Below are 19,028 nucleotides of genomic sequence, written 5' to 3' on the forward strand. Positions count from 1 at the left end.
TGTACAAATCAACTATTTAGATTAAAGACAACCTGTGCAAAATGCTGTTCAAATATTATATTAGAAATAAACCAGCAATTAGTATTTAGAAAGCTTTTCAAAATATACAGGGTGTCTCAAAAATATTGGTACAAACGTTTAGGGGAGGTAGGTAACATCTAAAGGAATGTGAATCGCATAGGAACCCATAATCAGAAACGTCACCGTAAGTCGGTACACGGCGCTGTTCATCAGTTTGCGAGAGGAAAAATTTCTGGTTTACTCATTCAAGCAGTAGTCGGCGCACGAAGAGCATGCATCTATATATGAACTGTGAGCTGACAGACATGCACCTAGTGTATGGATTAGCAGAGGGCCCACTAGGTGTGCACCCCCATGCGGCACAACATCGCTTCGCAATAAATGCGTAGGCAGGTATGGTCGGTGACTGCTTAGTTGGCCCATACCTGTTACTATCCCGCATGAACTCTGCTAAATATTGGATCTTTCTTGAACAAGTTCTACAAGGGTTACTTGACGATGTTCCAGCAAATGTGAGACGCAACATTTGGTTTCAACATGATGGGGCGCCTGCCCATTATGGAAGGTGTGTTTGTGACCATTTTAACAAGTGTTTTGGGCGTCGATGGATTGGCCGTGGTGGACCCGTTGTCTGGCCCCCATGCTCATCTGATTTATCGAGCCTTGATTTCTTTCTGTGGGGGGGGGGACCCTCAAATCTATCGTGTATGAATCGCCTGTGGAGACGGAAATGGATCTCGTGGCGAGACTTGTCTGCACTGCTTCTACTGTCAAAGAAACTCCAGGTGTGTTCGACCGTGTCCTCCAATCCATGCTGCGTCAGTATCACGCATGCATCGCGTCTCATGGTGGAACCTTCAAGCATCTGTTTTAACATCATGAAATGCATTCATCTCATACTCCATTGTTAATATTATGTCAAATAAATGTTTGCCACTAATTACTGTCTTGTGTCATTTCTGCTTCTTGTGCCTCTGCTACTACTTTCCCATGACGTTTCCGGTTATGGGTTCCTATGCGATTCACATTCCTTTAGATGTTACCTACCTCCCCTAAACGTTTATACCAATATTTTTGAGACACACTGTAGAATTTTGTACATATGTTGTAGTATCATCATTTCTCTAAAAATTCACCCAGGAGAGTTCTAGATAATGCAGCTTCTAATAAAAGTTCAATAAAAAAAAAAAGTGTTATCATTTTCATAAATGAAAATTATGATACAGTTTGCAAAACTGTACATGACACTAATATTATTCTAAGCTGTTACCATAAAACATCTGCAATGTTCATCTGATTAATATATATTATTAATTAAATTAATTTATTAATTTAAAGTAAAACTTCGTTTTTGCAACCCCATATATCACAGTTTCCCTTACATAATCAGTTATAAGTCGGAAGAAGAAGAAATATAGCCATCTGCTAAAATAAATGAGGATAGACAAACAGGGATCATTACATTCAGATTCAAATGTGTGTGTACATTTATATACATCTACAATTTTTAAATTTCGCTTATTTATATAGTATTTTCAATTGTTTGCAGGCTGTAGGAAATCAGGGTCATACAGCAGAGGTAACAGATGGGTCAGAACAACCAACCTTTGTTGCTATGCAACCTGGTTCAACTCATGATGGGCAGATTGATAATGAGGTAGCTGAACATGAACAGCAGGTAAAGTAGAATATCATTTATTTTCGAATATTATTTTAAAATATATTTTGAATATATAAATAAAAAATATATATTTTGAATAGTCAACTCAGTAATATTTTAAAAGCTATTAGAATAAGTTTTTTTGAAAATGAATGGGTGTGTGGGTACTTTTTAAGTAGTATTTTCTTCAGAGTCATGCATTCATGTAGCAACACATTTTTTTTCCCCTAGTGATTGTAAAGTTGTTGGAAACAGTCCAGAAAGCCATTTTGCTTCATTGTCTCTAGCACTTTTGTTACTTCAGTTTGTACTTGCAGCCTCATGAAAATACACTTGGCTGTGTTCCATCAAATCTTCACTATACACTTGCTGTAACAATGTAGATGTTTCAGATGGAAACTTTTTTAATAGTACACAAAATTTGATATTCAGTCGTTGGAATTTTATTGTTATTACACACAAAAAGCACTATGTGATAGATTCACCTTGTACAGTTGAATGTGGATTGGAACTGCCACCATTCATGAATTTCTAAATGTGTCAGAACTTATACTCCTAGATAGGCATATTGAATAGAGTGATATGTTTCATATTTTCCCATCTGTGGGAGATCTATTATGAACTTTTTGAATATATTAAACCTTGTATTAAGTTGTTTCAGTGCAAAGGAACATATACATTTTTTCCAACTACATAGATAATATAAATTTCTAAATTCACAGTAATTTAGTATAGAATATAATTAGATATATTCTTATTATAGAATATATTCTATAATGTATATAGAATAAATAATTGCAGGTATAAATAAAGTATTAATTAAGAATTTTTATAAAAGTAGATTTATCATGAGAAAAAAAAGGTATAATGTTGTATTAGCATTAGCATATGATGCAAGAAAGCAAGCTTATGCAGCATCAACCAAAAAAAAAACCCACTTCCATTTCACCCCTCCATTTGTTATTATTGCTAGACAGTGAAAGGAACAAATATGAGACTTTATTTATGATTATATTAGACCGTTTTTCTGTGACACTTGCATAACTCTTCATGACAATAATATTATTCTAAGCTATTGCCATAAAACGTTAGTAAGGTTCATCTGATTAATGCACATATGAAGCATCATATATGAATAAATACAAATAGCTGAGTAAGAATTCTAACTTTAAACCCATGGTTGACATCAAAGACCATATCAGTCGCATTTAAATTTTTATAATTATTCCTTTTCTTTAGATCAGAAGACCAGCTCTATAAAGTCTTTAATTTATACTTTTGTCTCTCTAAGAAAGTTAAGTGAGACAAAGGTTAAATTTTACAAATTATTTGCAAGGGCATTTTTGTACTATTATGAGCCTTTTGCCAAAAGAGTAAATATATGTGGCAGAGCTAGAGGATGATAATATCTATTGGGAACAGAAATAAGAAAAGTTGTATTTCCAATAACATAATAAAAAAAGTTAATTTTTTGTATTGGTAAGACATTTCTATGCAGCGCCTCCATAGCCAGGTGAGCAGGAGCAGCAGTGCGTAGCACACGCTTCTTGATTAGACCGGGGTTCGAGCCCGTGACCACCAAATACAGAGGATGTGGAAAGGTCAAGGAATGACCACCGCATATCCCCGGAGCAATATGGCCTTAGTTGCTAATGCTCCTAAAAACCAAATAATAACAATAATAACCTTTCTATAATTATATCTTATTGTTATAATTTGATTGCTATAATTGTTTCAGCTGGTTTGTAGTGCTAATTTCATGCAATCTTGAACTTGAGAGCTATATTCAAACTCTTCCACCAAATAATGTTTGGGATTTTATCATAAAAATGCATTGTACTATTATGGCAGTGAAAAAATAAATAGTTGAACTGAAATTATACAATTTTGACCTTCTATGAGTTGGCTAAATTGTTCTGGAAAATGCAAAAAATTTAAGTATTTAATTAACTGCAATCCCCCTATATCAGAGGTATATTTATTTATCAGATTTAAGCCACATTAGTTTTACCCATGTAATTAATGTTTTTAAAATAATCTGCTCTTTTAAAGATGTTTAGGAAATGTGTTAAACTGGGCACCTTGACTTCTCTTAATTGTCTCATTGGTGTTGGGCTGTATTAGAATCCCCTTCAGTTCCTTAGGTTTCCAGTATCTGTAGCTATGATTTTTTTTTGTCTTCCAAATGTTTATAAATAAAATGCCACTCTGTGCGATGTGACATATGAAGTTGAAATTATTGCACAGTGGACGCCACACAAAATTTCTACAAGAAAGACTGAATAGAAGCCACTTCCCTGAACTCCACCACTGAAGGCCATGACGTATCAGCTGTAACATATGGTTATTTCAATCCCTCTCAGCTTTGTGTCTATCAGTCTTTTGTAGGATTATTTATTTTATTAATTATTCTCCATTTCTCTTCTATTTTGCTTTTCTTGTACATATTTCAGGAATGGCATTTGCCTTGCAATAAAAGGTTTATACATTATGCAAAGTGCTTTTTATTTAAAAAAATTCAATTTTGTGTTACATGCATGTCAAACATTACCCTTCAGCTTCTGTATTATATTTCCAAGTTTTTTTATTTTTTTTTCCAGCAGCAGCAAGCTACCAGTCATCATGCCACTTTGTAGGATAAAAGAACAGAACGACAAACAGGAAAAAATTGCCATGTCATCAACTTTTTCCTGTTCTGCCATATTCTGTGCCTTAAATGTGTTCTTTTATCCTTGAGCTGAGACTGTCCGGATTGGCCTTTATATTTTGCTTTTTTTTTTTTTTTTTTTTTTGGCTGACACTGTATAAGCTTGCTTTCTTGCATCATATGCAACTATTAATGCTAATGATAAAGTTATAGTGACTTACCTATTAGCATTCTGTATCTCGGATAAAATTTTACTCTATAAATAAACAAATCCTTAAAGTCAAGGGTCTGCTTATGCCAATATTTATTTTTTAACTCAATTCATAATATATGGAATGGCCCTCTGTGGGTCATACAGTTGATAGTGTTGTTGTTGTCTCATGTCACATGGGTTTTATTTTCACTATTGACCTACTGACCTACCTATTGACTATTGACCTACCTATTTTCACTATTGACCTACTTTCTATAATTATGGAAAGAACTATAATGGTTTTTTTTTTTTTTTTTATATTGAGATTGAATTAATCCCTATCAAATGAGGGTTGCATCATTTTTGTCTCCCAGAAACTTGGGTTTTTCATTCTACAAAACAACCAGACTGACCACAGAATACATTAAATTTAGTAAACACAATATACCATTAACTCATGACTCTAGTTCCCCCGGTGCACACTCTAAGCGGTCCTTGAATTTGATATTTAGGTATCTGTGATTCATATAATCAAAGAAATGGTTAATTTTTTATTACTATTGACACTTTTCAGCTATTTTATTTTTCATCTCTTTTAATATTTCAGTAAGGATGAAGTAAAGTGCAGAAGTAGGTTTCTAAAATAATTATTTTTATTTTGTTTTAGGGACTAACTTCTTTGATTGCTCATGCTGATGATTATCATTCTCAAGATGGTGATGGTAATGGCAACAGTGGAGCTCATCCACATACAATTCGCATGGTTGTTCGCCAACCAGATGGTACTGAAACAGAACAGACTATTCCTGTGTCTGGTGCCCATGGTCCCACCCTAGTTACTAGTGATGGACAAGAAATTCATGTCAGTGGTGAGGGAACTTTGCAAATGATGGCTAATTTGGCAGAGCAAGCTGCTGCAGGAGATGGCAGTAATCAGGTATCTCAGATTTTCATTTCTTCAAATTAAAGTATTTCTCTAAAGAAAATCAGGTAATATTTTTTCAGTAAGAAGAAAATGGAAAGTTATATAAAATTTTACATTTTTTTTCTTGAAGCTACATTCTGGTATTTATTACAAAATTATTATTACAAATTTCAAGATAAATTGGTATTTAGGTGCACATGGGTGAGTTAACATATTAAAGTTATGAAACTTGTATGACCAAGCAATAGTGCAAAGAAAAATTTTATTATTGGATAAACATAGAAAAAGAATAAGCTGATACAAAGATAGTATTTGAGTTTGGAGCATTTATAGAAGTGAAGTCCAAGGGTGTAAGGTAAAATTCAAACATGGTAAGAGAAATGGAAAGCTGCATCTGATATTTCGATGATATTCAGAATCAAAATGATAGGCAGCTTTAGATTAAGATAAATGGAAAATTTCTGTATAATCTCTCCCAGTAATGATACAGGCTGTCACTGTTAGTGGTGCAAGCTCATGGCTTTCAGGTCTGACATAGCTGAGAGGTTAATGCTGGAGTTCAGTAGCACATGCATTTGGGTTAACTGTGGTTCAAGCAGATGTGACTGCAAAATATGGTTAACGATTGCATTATTTTCAAAAAATTGTTAACTTCTTCTAACCTATATGGTTGTGCTAGTGTATAAACAAAATATTTTATACATTGATTCCTAGTAGGGTAAAAAAAAAATGTTTTTTTTTTTTAGAATTTCAAGAGTAATAATTATGTTATGTTTCTGTTTAACAAAAGCAAATGTTTGAACATTACAGAGAAATGAATTAATGATAATATCTTAATCATAGTAAAATAATTATATAACAAAAACTTTATGAAATCTGCAGTGAAATTAATATTAGTGTTAGGTAAAGGCAAAATGATGCAAAGGAACTAGCCTTATTTATCATCAGCCTTAATAAACACTCTGATCTGATTTCATTCAGATCAGAGTGTTTATAAAGTCTAACCTTTTTTTTAAATAAGCTGCCTATAATGTTTAAATCTAAAATACTAAGAGATGAAAATATCAATCTATCTCCTTTTTCTTAATTATAATAATAAATATGAGAGTTACCTCAATATCCAAATAGGAGATCTTCTTTTTTCAATTTCCAGGATAAAATCAGATAAATTAAAATTACATTAAATTAAAAACACTGAATTTAAATAAATAAATAACCTAAAATACTAAAATAATACTCCTATTATTATCCTTCTGGTGAAAATGTCTCACAGACGAAAAGTTTGGTCCCTTTGAAGGAGATTTGGATTTTAATAATAAAAGATTATGCATTTTAAAATAAGATTTATTTTTGACGGAAATGCGCTCAGTCTTCTTTAGTGCATGGGTTATCTGATGTCTGGGGCTGGTTGATGTTGGCGTGTTTCGATGCTTGGAGGGTTCAAATACGGGAAGTATGAGCATATTGAGGTATTTTAGGTTATTTATTTATTTAAATTTGGTGTTTTTAATTTAATGTAATTTTAATTTATTTGATGTTATCCTGGAAATTGAAAAAAGATCTCCTATTTGGATATTGAGGTAACTCTCAATTTATTATTATTGTAATGTTTAAATGTAAAGTATTATTATAAAGTACATTCTGTGGGTTGAGGCTTTATATCTTTAAAATTAGAACAGTTGTTTGAAAGAGTTGAAATTTTTGATTATTCCTATATTAGGCATGCATCTGAGATATATTGCATTCGATTTTCATAAGTTCTTATTTCAAGTTTATACCATCAAGCACAGGATGCCTGTATTAGAACAAGTAAACAAACTGATAGGTAATGACAAAATGATTATGGAATGAATTACAACAAAATGATTGTGGAATGAATTACAACAAAATGATTATGGAATGAATTACAACAAAATGATTATGGAACGAATTACAACAAAATGATTATGGAACGAATTACAACAAAATGATTATCAGGAAACTTTATTATGGGTACAAACTTTGTAGCACTCTTCCAGTATGACCACCAGTAACATCATCTACCACATGTTGTATGCAGCCGATCACTGATGAAAGAATTTTGCATGTGATGTTTGTCACCTCTTTAATTAAAGCCACTTTCAGTTCTGATACTGTTTGGAGACTCCAGTATAAATTCTGGACTTCAGCCATCCTTATATAACCAGAAATCCACTAGTATTATTCCAGTGGATTTCTAGTTATGGGGATACTTAAAGTACAGTGAATGTGGCAACTAGATGCATGGAAAGTGATGGGTAATTATGCTACCAGGAAAATATAAATTTATTACACCCTTGCATGAAGGCAACTTTCCTGTTGCTTATCACTCCCACAGAGACAGAATGACCTGAGTTGATACATGCTGTTGTTGGGGGGTACACATTTTTAGTCCTTGCATTGCCAGTTCCTCAAAAAAAAGTATGGACCAAGGTTAAAATGAGCAGTTAACCCACAAGAAACTATTACTTTCCTTTGCACCATTTTCTTCCTCAATGAGAAATTGCACTGCAAAGTGCAGATTTGTGCCACAGTGATCTGTTTTGCAAAGAGGACATCTCTTTGCAAAACATGCCAAGTGTTTTGCAAAGAGACTTCCATACATGTGTATAGATATCTCCATTTGGCAAGAAACAGCAGATGAGTTGTGCCTCCCCCTGGATTTCTACTCATTTTCTCCTCTACTGCGGCGCCTCCGTAGCCAGGTGGGCAGGAGCAGCAGTGCGTAGCACACGCTTCTTGATTAGACCGGGGTTCGAGCCCGTGACCACCAAATATGGAGGATGCGGAAAGGTCAGGGAATGACCACCGCATATCCCGGGGCAATATGGCCTTAGTTGCTAATGCTCCTAAAATCCAAATAACAAACAAACAAACAATCCTCTACTGCACTGAAGACTTCAGCCATAGTTTCTGTGTACTGGTACACGGGTTTCTGTTAACACTAACCATATAAAGGTCATCCTTTATATGGCCTGTTGAATCCAAAAACTTGTAAATTATGATTTTGCATTTCCATTAATGGAACATGATCACAATGGAGATTGTTCACACATCAGTATTCCTGTGGCACAGCTTCAGCATTTGCATCCCTGCATGTACTAGTGCTACACTAACTCACCACTTTGCACTTTGCTAATGTTAATAAATAGTTATCCTGCACCTGGTTGGTGCACTATGTTGCCAATGCACCATTAAAAACAAAATCCATCCATCTCTCCCCCCCCATAACACAAACTAAAACTACATAGGTATGCATAGTTCAAGTTTGTGTTACCAGGTGTAGTTGATTATTTTTCAATAAGAACTAAGCAGTGTAAGGCCTCTAACCCTGAAAATTGCTTTTTAGATATAGACTGCTGTGATGAAACCTGTTTCATGTCAGACTTGTTGAGTAAAAATTAAGATTTTTTTTGTTACTTTTAATTTTCAAATATTCTGTCATGATTATTTTATAGTATAATCTGTTTAATTACTTTATAAACATTTTAAATCAATGAAAAAAATATTTAAAAAAAATTAAATTGTTAATATTTTTAATCTTAAAAAAATTTAAATTTTAAAAATTTGAAATCTTTAAAATTTAAATCTATTGTATGTGATAAAGTTATATGATATTAAATGATGTTGTAACTGGTATGCATATTTAAGTTTGTAAAAATCATCTTCCATATAGGTGAAAGTAAAAATACAGTTTTTTTAATTTAATGAATTTATTTTTCTCCATAGGTATTCTTGAATACTGGAAATTCTTACCAAACAGTAACAATTGTGCCCTCAGATACCAATCCTGGAGAAGTTAGCTATGTGTTAATAGTGTCTCAGGCTGATGATGATAAAGATCAGAAAGGTATGGATGTTGATATGTCTGTTTATGATTTCAATGAAGGTGAGAAACATGGTGAGGTTGTTTCTGAAGAAGTAAGACCTGATGGAACTAAAATGCGTACCATTAGACTTGCTCCAAGGAAAAGTCAAGTCATAACCCAAGCTCACATGTGTAACTATTGCAATTACACTAGTCCTAAACGATATCTTCTTTCACGTCACATGAAATCTCATTCTGAAGAGAGACCACACAAATGCAGTGTTTGTGAAAGGGGTTTCAAGACACTAGCTTCCTTGCAGAATCATGTTAATACACACACTGGAACCAGACCACATCAGTGTAAAGAGTGTGAAGCAGCATTTACAACATCTGGTGAACTTGTGCGCCATGTCAGGTATAAGCACACACATGAAAAACCCCACAGATGTACAGAATGTGACTATGCGAGTGTAGAACTTAGTAAACTGAAACGCCACATGAGATGTCATACAGGAGAGCGGCCATATCAATGTCCCCACTGTACTTATGCCAGCCCTGATACGTACAAACTAAAGCGGCACCTGAGAATTCACACAGGAGAAAAACCATACGAATGTGATGTATGTCAAGCTAGGTTTACACAGTCTAACAGCCTCAAAGCTCATAAGCTTATACATTCTGGTAATAAGCCTGTGTTTCATTGTGAATATTGTCCTACTACATGTGGAAGAAAAACAGACTTAAGAATACATGTACAAAAATTACATACAAGTGACAAACCATTGAAGTGTAAACGATGTGGCAAATCTTTTCCAGATCGGTATACTTACAAGGTAAACTTTATATATTTTATATTACTTTTTTAGATTAGTAATATTTCATTATATCTTAGAGAGTTAATAATTACTGCTAAATAAAGTGCCACTTTATTGTTTGCATAAAATATTCATTATATGTTTGGCATAAAATATTAAGAAGAAGGCTATTTAACAAAAGCAAGGTCAAACGTTTAGTTTTTTATGTACTAGTTTACCAGTGAAACTTTAATTGTACTAAATTGAGAGACAGTATCACTTATGTTTCTTCCAAAAAGGATTTATCCTTTAGGCATGTCTATTGAATGAGGGCATTATTAGCATTAGCATTAGCATTAGCATTAGTAGAGGCATTTGATGCCAGAAAGCAAGCTTATGCAGCATCAGCCAAAAAAAAAAAAAAAAAAACCCACTTCCCCTTCACCCCTCTGTTCGTTCAAAAAATCTGTCCAGCTGAGCCTTAAACTTATTTAGGCTATCAACCTCCACCACAAGGGATGGAAGTCTGTTCCACCAACCAACCACCCGCTGGCTAAAGGCAAATTTCTGCACGTCTATCCTACATCTGTCTTTCCTCAATTTGAATTTATGCCCTCTCAGGTGATTTTTCTGAGCTAGAGGAAGAATCCCATCAGCATTGAGCATGCTTAAACCATTCAAGGCTTTATACACCTCTATCAGATCACCTCGCTGGTGCCTAGTCTCCAGACACTGTAATTTGCAAAACTTAAGCCTTTCTTCGTAAGAGCACCCCTTTGTTCCATTCACTAATCTTGTTGCCCTTCTCTGTACTCATTCCAGCAGCTCTACATCCTTCTTGAAATGAGGCCTCCAGACCTGTATACAGTACTCTAGGTGTGGCCTGACCATTGCCTTATACAATGGAATAATCACCTCCTTATCCCTGCTGGAAAAATTCCTGTATATCATTGACAATACTCCATGAGCTACTCTTGCAGCCCGTCTGCACTGCTCAGAGAACTTCATATCTGCCTGCACAACCACTCCCAAGTCCCTTTCATTCTCTACCACTGTCAGTGTAGTACCACAGAGTTGATACGTTGCTCTGGGGTTGCTGTTTCCCATGTGTAGTACTTTACATTTGTCAATGTTAAACTTCATTTGCCACCTCTCATCCCATCTGCTCAACCTTTCCAGATCCTGTTGCAGCAGCATAGTGTCAGTAGTGTCCTTGACAACCCTGCCAACCTTTGTATCGTCTGCAAACTTGGACATTAAGCTTGATATACCATCATCAATATCATTTATAAATACAGAAAACAATAATGGACCCAACACTGAGCCCTGAGGGACTCCACTAATAACATTAGTCCACGATGAGCAGTGTCCATTGATTACCACTCTCTGTCTTCTCCCCCTCAACCACCCCTTTATCCATAGCAGCAATTTGCCACCAATGTCACACTGCTCCAATTTGTGTAGCAGTCTTCCATGTGCAACAGTATCAAAAGCCTTTCTAAGATCCAAGTATATAATATCAAAGTTATTCCCTGCATCCAGTTCTTTTGTGACTGCATCATAGTATCCAATCAAGTTGGTCAGGCAAGACTTCCCCTTAACAAAACCATGCTGTGTCTGAGCTATAACTGAAGTCTTGTCTAAATGATCCTGCAGTGCTTCTTTAACCAGTGCCTCCATTAATTTTCCTGGAACAGAAGTTAAGCTCACAGGTCTATAATTACTTGTGTCAGCCTTTGATCCTCCTTTGTGAATTGGGGTCACATTTGCACATTTCCAGTCTATGGGTACCTCCCCTGAGTCTAAGGAAGCTCTCATAATTATGGCTAAGGGTTTGCTTACTTCCTTTGCTGCCTCCTTTAATATAACTGGATAGATCCCATCCGCCCCGGGTGCCTTTCTTGTGTTTATCTTCAACAGTTTCTCCTCCACTTTACTCACAGTTATTTCAAGATTTTGTAGCTTACTGCTAGAGTTGAATAAATCTCTGGCATTCCCCTTGCTGAATAACTCCTCATGTGTGAATGTCGATGCAAAATATTCATTTAGTTTGTTAGCTACCTGAGCAGGATCATCAACAGTTGACCCATCAATATCAAGTGGACCAATCTGATTCATCCCCTTCCTTCTAGAGTTCACATAAGTAAAGAACTCTTTGCTGTTTTTCTTTGCATCTATATGAATGTTTATATGAATATATGCATTATATGAATGTTTCAAGTATTCCAATAGTCCCAGTGTCATAATAATGTTAACAGTTTATATTTAAGTCAAAGATATATGTTTATAATTTTATGAACTGGAATATTTTAATAACTCCATATATGATCCTTGAGAATGTGCTATATTTATTCCCAAGGTAAACTGGTTGATAAATGGTATGCATCAAGGAAAACTTTTTAACGAGGTAGATTTTCATAAATTCAAAGATAAGGAAATTTTTCACAAAGTTAATCCCTTCATTATTTATTCTGTGTATATACACTATGTAACTAAATGTATACAAACATCCCTGTATGCTAGAAGTCCCCTGTGCATGTATATAGGCTCAAATATACCAGTATAAATATTGTGATTCTGCAGTTAGCACAGTATATTAGAAGTCAGGTGTGGATTATGGATCAGAACCTTTGTCTTTCAATTTGAGGTGGTGGTTGGATGCTACATCAATAACCTTTCTGTGCATGCATTCATCTGAACACCCCAAAATCCACTGTGGCAGATGTTATTCAAAGATGGAAGACAGTAGACAACACCTCAATGAAAAAACAGCCTGGATGGCCTTACAAATTCATGACACATGTTTGTTGAATCATAAAGAAATAATTTTATGCCTTCAGTATGTCAACCATCTGTATGAGCTACATAGCCGTGGATTCAATGATAGGATAGCTGCACATAATCCCAGTATCACGGTCACCATTGTGAAACAGTATTTACAGCAGTGATCATGATATTGAGCTTATGTGCAGTTACTCTACCACTCAGTCCAAAGTATCACTATTACTTGGATTCATTGGTAGTTGAATTAGTAGAATTGGATGCTCATAGACTCTAGAATAGTGACAGTTGGTACTCTGGAGTGGCAATTCTTGCTTCACAACATTGTTCCGGTTAACACATTTGGTTGTGGAGATTGCCCAGAGAGCAATTCCTGTTAGAGCATATTATCTTAACCATTAAGTTTAATGGAGGTCTGATGGTATGTGGTTGTTTCAACAGATTTGGACTTGGTCTGTTGGTGCTGGTGCTTGAAACTATGAAGCCCATGACCCATTAGATATTTTGGTGAATTATGCACTGTGGCAGTACAATGGAAATGGGCCCCACTCAGTTATGGCCAGCTTTCTGGACTGTGCTGGGGTCCTCAGATGGTAAGGGGCCTCAGAAAATAGACATTATTTTTTGACCTGTACCAACATTATTAAAGGAGCCTCAAAGATTCTACGTGCTGGATGCACACTAATCATATAAAGGCACCATTGCTGTTGGTATCATCATGTCAACACTTCATGTTATATAGGACTGATTTGTGTTCAATGATTTTGAAAAGTTGGACTGACTGGCTCAGATTCTGGACCTTAATTCCTTTGAACATCAATGGAATGGATTGTAGTGCTGGATTAGGCTGCAGTCAAGGTGTGGAAAATATGGGGAAGACATGCATGAAGTAATGAAATTTTTGGATATGGTGTATGCACGGTGAGAATATACCCAGGTCTTTCAAATGTCAAAAATGTCCTAAAAAATGTCCCTGCATACACACTACTCAGATTTCCTCCTGTCATTAGCTGGCAGAGTAAAGGCATGGAGATTATACAATAGCTGATCCAGATGCCTTGTTAAAGAGAGCTACCAATAGGTTTGATCTGGTGGACTATCTAGTGGCTGGACTGTGAGCACTGTTTTAGAGCAGATATAAATATTTGTAAATATGGATATTCAAATAATGGAGTGAATATTCATGTTTCCTTTTTTTCTTTTTTCTTTTTTGAATCATTATTATTGTTGAGGGATCCCCAATGCTGGAGTTAGGGTTATGGGCATGTTGATATGACAATACCATTCAGCCATTGAACTAACCATTCTGATATGGCTGTGCCTCCAGGATATATCAAACCAGAGCAACAAGCATTATAAAAGAGCAGAAAAAAGGAGGAGAGGTGGCCTACTTGTAAAAAGTTGCCTGTGTGTGACATGAGCACTCTCCAGATCTGGAACTAATGCATGTCTGCATTAAGATTGTGTGGTGTGAGGTAGGATGAAGTAAAAAAAAAATTCACAATGGAGGTATATTACAGTCCAAAATCTCTGAAGTGTGTGATGAAAGTCTCTGTATCGCAGAGGCTGCAACCATTATTAACTAGGGGACCAAAACAGATAAAATGTTGAAGGCTGCAAGAACAGTCCCACTTATTATTCATTTTTCAAAATAGAATTTAAATTTTGTTATCAGTGTTTATGTTTGTAGATTAATTTTTTTTATATTTAATAATTAAATACAAAAATCCAACAATTATTACATAACACTAATACCATTCTTAACTAATTCTTAATATAACACTAATACTAATTCATAATACTAATTCTTAATATTCTTAGTAAACTATATGGTTATAATAATATTTTTAAATACTGAGGAAGATACATAAAACATCACATGCAATACAGAAAAATTGAATATTACTGTGAACGGATATTTGCAAAAGTTTGTGTGAACCTATAGTTTCTGACATGCTATCTTTAAACTAAGGGGGAACTTAAACACTTTTGGTCACCTAAATGGCTATGGGCTGCAGGTTGCTAACCCCTGTGCTATATGAAGAATGGGCAAGTAAATGTGAGTACTTTGTTATGCAAGGCTTCAGTCTCTCCCTTAGTGATTAGGGCAATTGTGAGGGATGAAGAACCAGGTAGCAATCCCCCAATTGAGTTAAAAATGACTTAACTCACATTTTATTAGTTCAAGGAAGGTATTAAAAAAAAAAAAAAAAAAAAAAAGCAGACCATGTAAGTCTTTTTTTTTTTTTTTTTTTAAATCTACTTTAAACTACAAGAAGTCCCAGAAAAAGCAGGTCTTAACATATGGTGAATGTTAATTTATTCATTAATTTTAGCCACCGATGAGATCTCAAAAAAAGTCAAAACCATGGTCTGGGTAATCATCTTTAAATAAATAGCAGTATACTTTGCCATTGGAGCAGTGCTTTTTAAAGCACTGTTTCAATTTAGAATAGTACAGTACCAAATAAACTCTGATGAAAAACCTCCATAATATGACATTGATGTACTAAATATAAAATCTAGTTTTCTAATTATGTTCAGAATGATGCTATGCCTTACTTGTTCTGTAGCTCTCACAGTATGAAGAGTGTACCCTAAATTTACTTCAGTTAATTTTACCTGCTGTACCATTTCACATATTGTGGGTGTATTTCATCACTGGGTTGTTCAAGTCTTCACCTACTTGCCCACTTGGTGAGAAAAACATTGAAACACTGGTGAGAGACCTGTCAGAAGACAAACTGAGATTGTGAGATTTTTTGAGTTTGGTCTCTTTTTTAGGCTGTGTTTTCTCATCTCATGTATATCTTCTCTCTCCTCTCTATAAATTGTTTGCCTCTCTCTACTCTCTATCAAAGACCTTTTTTAAGATTGAGTTTTTTTTTTTTTTTTTTTTCATCCCAAAATTAAAACCATGCTGAGAGACCGGTCAGGAGACTGAGATTGTAAGTTCACTAAAATGTAAATCATTATGAGACTGCAAGATTTTTCGAGTTTGGCTGCTGTGTTTTATTGTCTCATGTATACCTATCTCCCATTCCTGTCTTCGAAATGTTTGTTTTTCTTCTGTCTCTCAGATGATGTTTTGAGATTTTGAATTCTTTTTCCCCCCAAAAAACTAAAACCACAGTAAAAGGCCCAACTTACCTCTTGGGCTAAGCTGAGTGTTTGAGGTTAGTCATGTGTAGAGTGCAGCTTTCTTTTCTTTCAGTGGCCTACTTTACCCTTCTATTGTCATTCTCTTTTCTTCTTCTCACCTACTATTCTTCTATCCCTCTGCTCTCCAGCAGTTCTTCTATTGTTTGGGAGTCTAGCAAGTTGAAATGAGTGCTTCATTCCTGCATATAATGGCATACACTTTCTTCTAAATAAATAGTAATATACTTCTTGTTGGCAAATCATGGTGAAGTACCTCCTCAATATGAGATCAGTGCACTAAGTAGCAAATCTAGTTTGCTTATTGAGTCTATGCCTTACTAGTATAATAATTCATTTAATTTTCTAAAAGTATCAAAATTCTCGCTTCAGCCACTACCAAAATTTTAAACCTATGCAGCTTTACAACTCTAAGCTTTTTAGAGCATTGTCCATTTTATTTTATTGAAGTTTAGCTTCACATATTAAAACCATGAAGTAAAGTATTGCCCCACTGGAGAATTACCTGAAGATTGGCATTTAAGGAATTGGTAGCAGATTTTCGAGAAGTTGAAGCTGATTGAAAAGGGCAAGGTTTCTCAAAATGGAAAGTTGAATGCAATGTGCTGTCATCAGCAAAACTATGGATAGGATTTCCAGTCAATGGAAGGTCATTAATATACAAGAGGAAAAGAGTAGGGGAAAGAACTGAACTTTGGGGAACACCAGCGTTAGTGGAGAAGTTAGAAGACAGAGAGCCATCTACCATCACCCTCAGTGAGCGATCAGAGAGAAAACTGGATAACCAATTACTAAAAACAGTTGGAAAACCATAATATGGAAGCTTGTTTAGAAGACCTTTATGCCAAACACAATCAAAAGCCTTTGAGATGTCAAGAGCAACTACTTGTGTTTCACCGAAACTTTCCATTGAATTAGTCCACAAATGGGTAGCATAAGCCAGAACATCACCAGTGGATCGACACTGACGGAATCCATACTGGCGATCGTTGATCAGATGGACGGTTTCTAGGTAGTTTAAGAGTTGGCGGTTAATTGATTTCTCCATTACTTTAGAAAGAGTAGAAGTAATTGCTATGGGACGATAATTGGATGGGAGGGATTTGTCACCCTTTTTAGGAACGGGCTGGATATGAGCAAATTTCCAAGCAGAAGGAAAAACACCTTTGGAATAAGAAAGTGAAAAAAGGCGGCAAAGAACAGGAGTAAGTTCAGAAGCACAGGTTTTGAGAACAAGCGGAGAAATACCATCGGGACATGGAGCTTTCTTAGCATCAAGATTCGTCAAAATCCTTCTGACATCCTTTTGATGGAAGACCACAGGAGGCATTGAATGGAGCACGTTGAGAATGGTGGGAGGTGTTTTACCAAGATCATTAATATATGAGTTGGAAGAAAAATGGGATGCTAGCATGTCAGCTTTATTCTTGGGTGAAGTGACAACAGAACCATCTGGTTTGGACAGAGGTGGGAGCAGAGAAGGGCAAAAGTTGTGGCCAATAGCTCTGGCAAGGGACCAGAATGCTTGGCTACCATTAGGGCAAGAAGCAAGTTTTCTACTCTTAGCCTGTTCAAACTATAGTTTGGACTGATTAATAACTGCTTTACAATTGTTGCAAGCTTTGGTGTAGGCAGAAAATGAAACTGAAGAATTAGAAACAAGCCAATTACGATATGCAACATTCTTCTCTTGAACAGCCTTAGCACATTTATTGGAAAACCAAGGTTTAGATAAAGGACGAGATTTTAAAGTGGTGTGTGGGATAAAGGATTCCATTCCTGCAAGAATAATTTCACTGACACGATCTGAGCAAACTTTGACATCAGAAGTTTTGAAACAGTAATCCAACCAAGGAAAAGAAGAAAAGAAATCTCACAGGTCATCCCATTTTGCATTCTTGTAATGCCAAACAATATGAGGTTGGGAATAGCCATGAGATAAAGGCTCCATTGGAGAAGAGACAATCACCAAGTTGTGATCTGAGGTACCTAAAGGACCACTCATTTTGACAGTATACTTAGAAGGGTTGTTTGTGAGAAAAATATCAAGCGTATTGGCTGTATGATTAGGATTGTCTGGAATTCTTGAAGGTAAATGAACAATCTGTGCAAGGTCATTAGTAATTGCAAAAGCCTCAGCATCTCGACCAGCTGGGTCGGTGTGACTAGAAAACTGAAGCCAGCTGGAGTTGTGAACATTAAAATCACCAAGGAAAATTACCTTACTGTTAGGAAAGTTGGACTGGAGAAAGTCAAGTTGCAAAGAGAGGAAGTCAAAGAGCTCCAAGTGATTAGTGGAGTTGGGAGAATGGTAGAAACAACAGATGAATTTTACACAATGAGGTAGAGAGATTTTAAGCCAGAGAAGATCAAAGAGAGGAGATTCCAAATTGCCAAGTCTCTGACAGGGAATATCAGAATGGACATATGCACAGGTACCACCTTTTGTGGTGAAAGGAATCATACAGCGAATAATTTGGGCATCTGAGATGAGCAGTAGTTGAATCAACCGATATGCCCAGTGAACACAATTATGGGGATAACGTTGCAATTCAATTTGAAAATTTCCTCTTCAGTCAAAATCATTTTGTTGAGAACAATTTTTATTCTCAATATTCTTTTGGATAAAAGTTTCACTAAATTCTATTCTTTGTCAGGATCATCATAATTTAAGGGCTTAATATAATTTTGGGATATAAATTTTATATCCTGAGTTTTAAAATTCATATAACAGTAGTTCTTTCAATTTTAGTTCAGATGATAACCATCGTGTTGACTTTTAAGTACTATTCTATAGTGCTTCATAAACTCACCCAGAATTTTCTATAGTTTGATAATATTTGGTCTGCCACTTCTAGGAACACTTCTGGTACTCTCACTTGTTTGGTGAATTGTTGGTTTTGATAGTGAAACTTGGTTAAAATGTTTTGGTCATTCTCTAAAGCTAAGATTCACACTCCCAAAACCTTCACTATTAGAATTGTTTCTTTCTTAATAACGTAATTGCTGCATCTTTTTAACA

The 19,028-nt window shown here is 35.4% G+C and overlaps 1 protein-coding gene across 2 annotated transcripts in view; it reads left to right on the top strand.

Moving 5' to 3' along the window:
* Positions 1-19,028, top strand: part of LOC150089880 (uncharacterized) — a 134,183-nt gene that overhangs the window by 50,976 nt on the left and 64,179 nt on the right. For both annotated transcript variants that reach the window (XM_090368881.1, XM_090368883.1), the window contains exons 4-6: positions 1,571-1,699; positions 5,189-5,458; positions 9,194-10,105. In XM_090368881.1, coding sequence (XP_090225007.1) covers positions 1,571-1,699; positions 5,189-5,458; positions 9,194-10,105 — 1,311 coding nt within the window. The remainder of the gene's footprint in view (positions 1-1,570; positions 1,700-5,188; positions 5,459-9,193; positions 10,106-19,028) is intronic.

Source organism: Mastigoproctus giganteus, chromosome 2 (assembly GCF_048544385.1).
Source record: "Mastigoproctus giganteus isolate SK-2022 chromosome 2, ASM4854438v1, whole genome shotgun sequence".
Lineage (NCBI taxonomy): Eukaryota > Metazoa > Arthropoda > Arachnida > Uropygi > Thelyphonidae > Mastigoproctus > Mastigoproctus giganteus.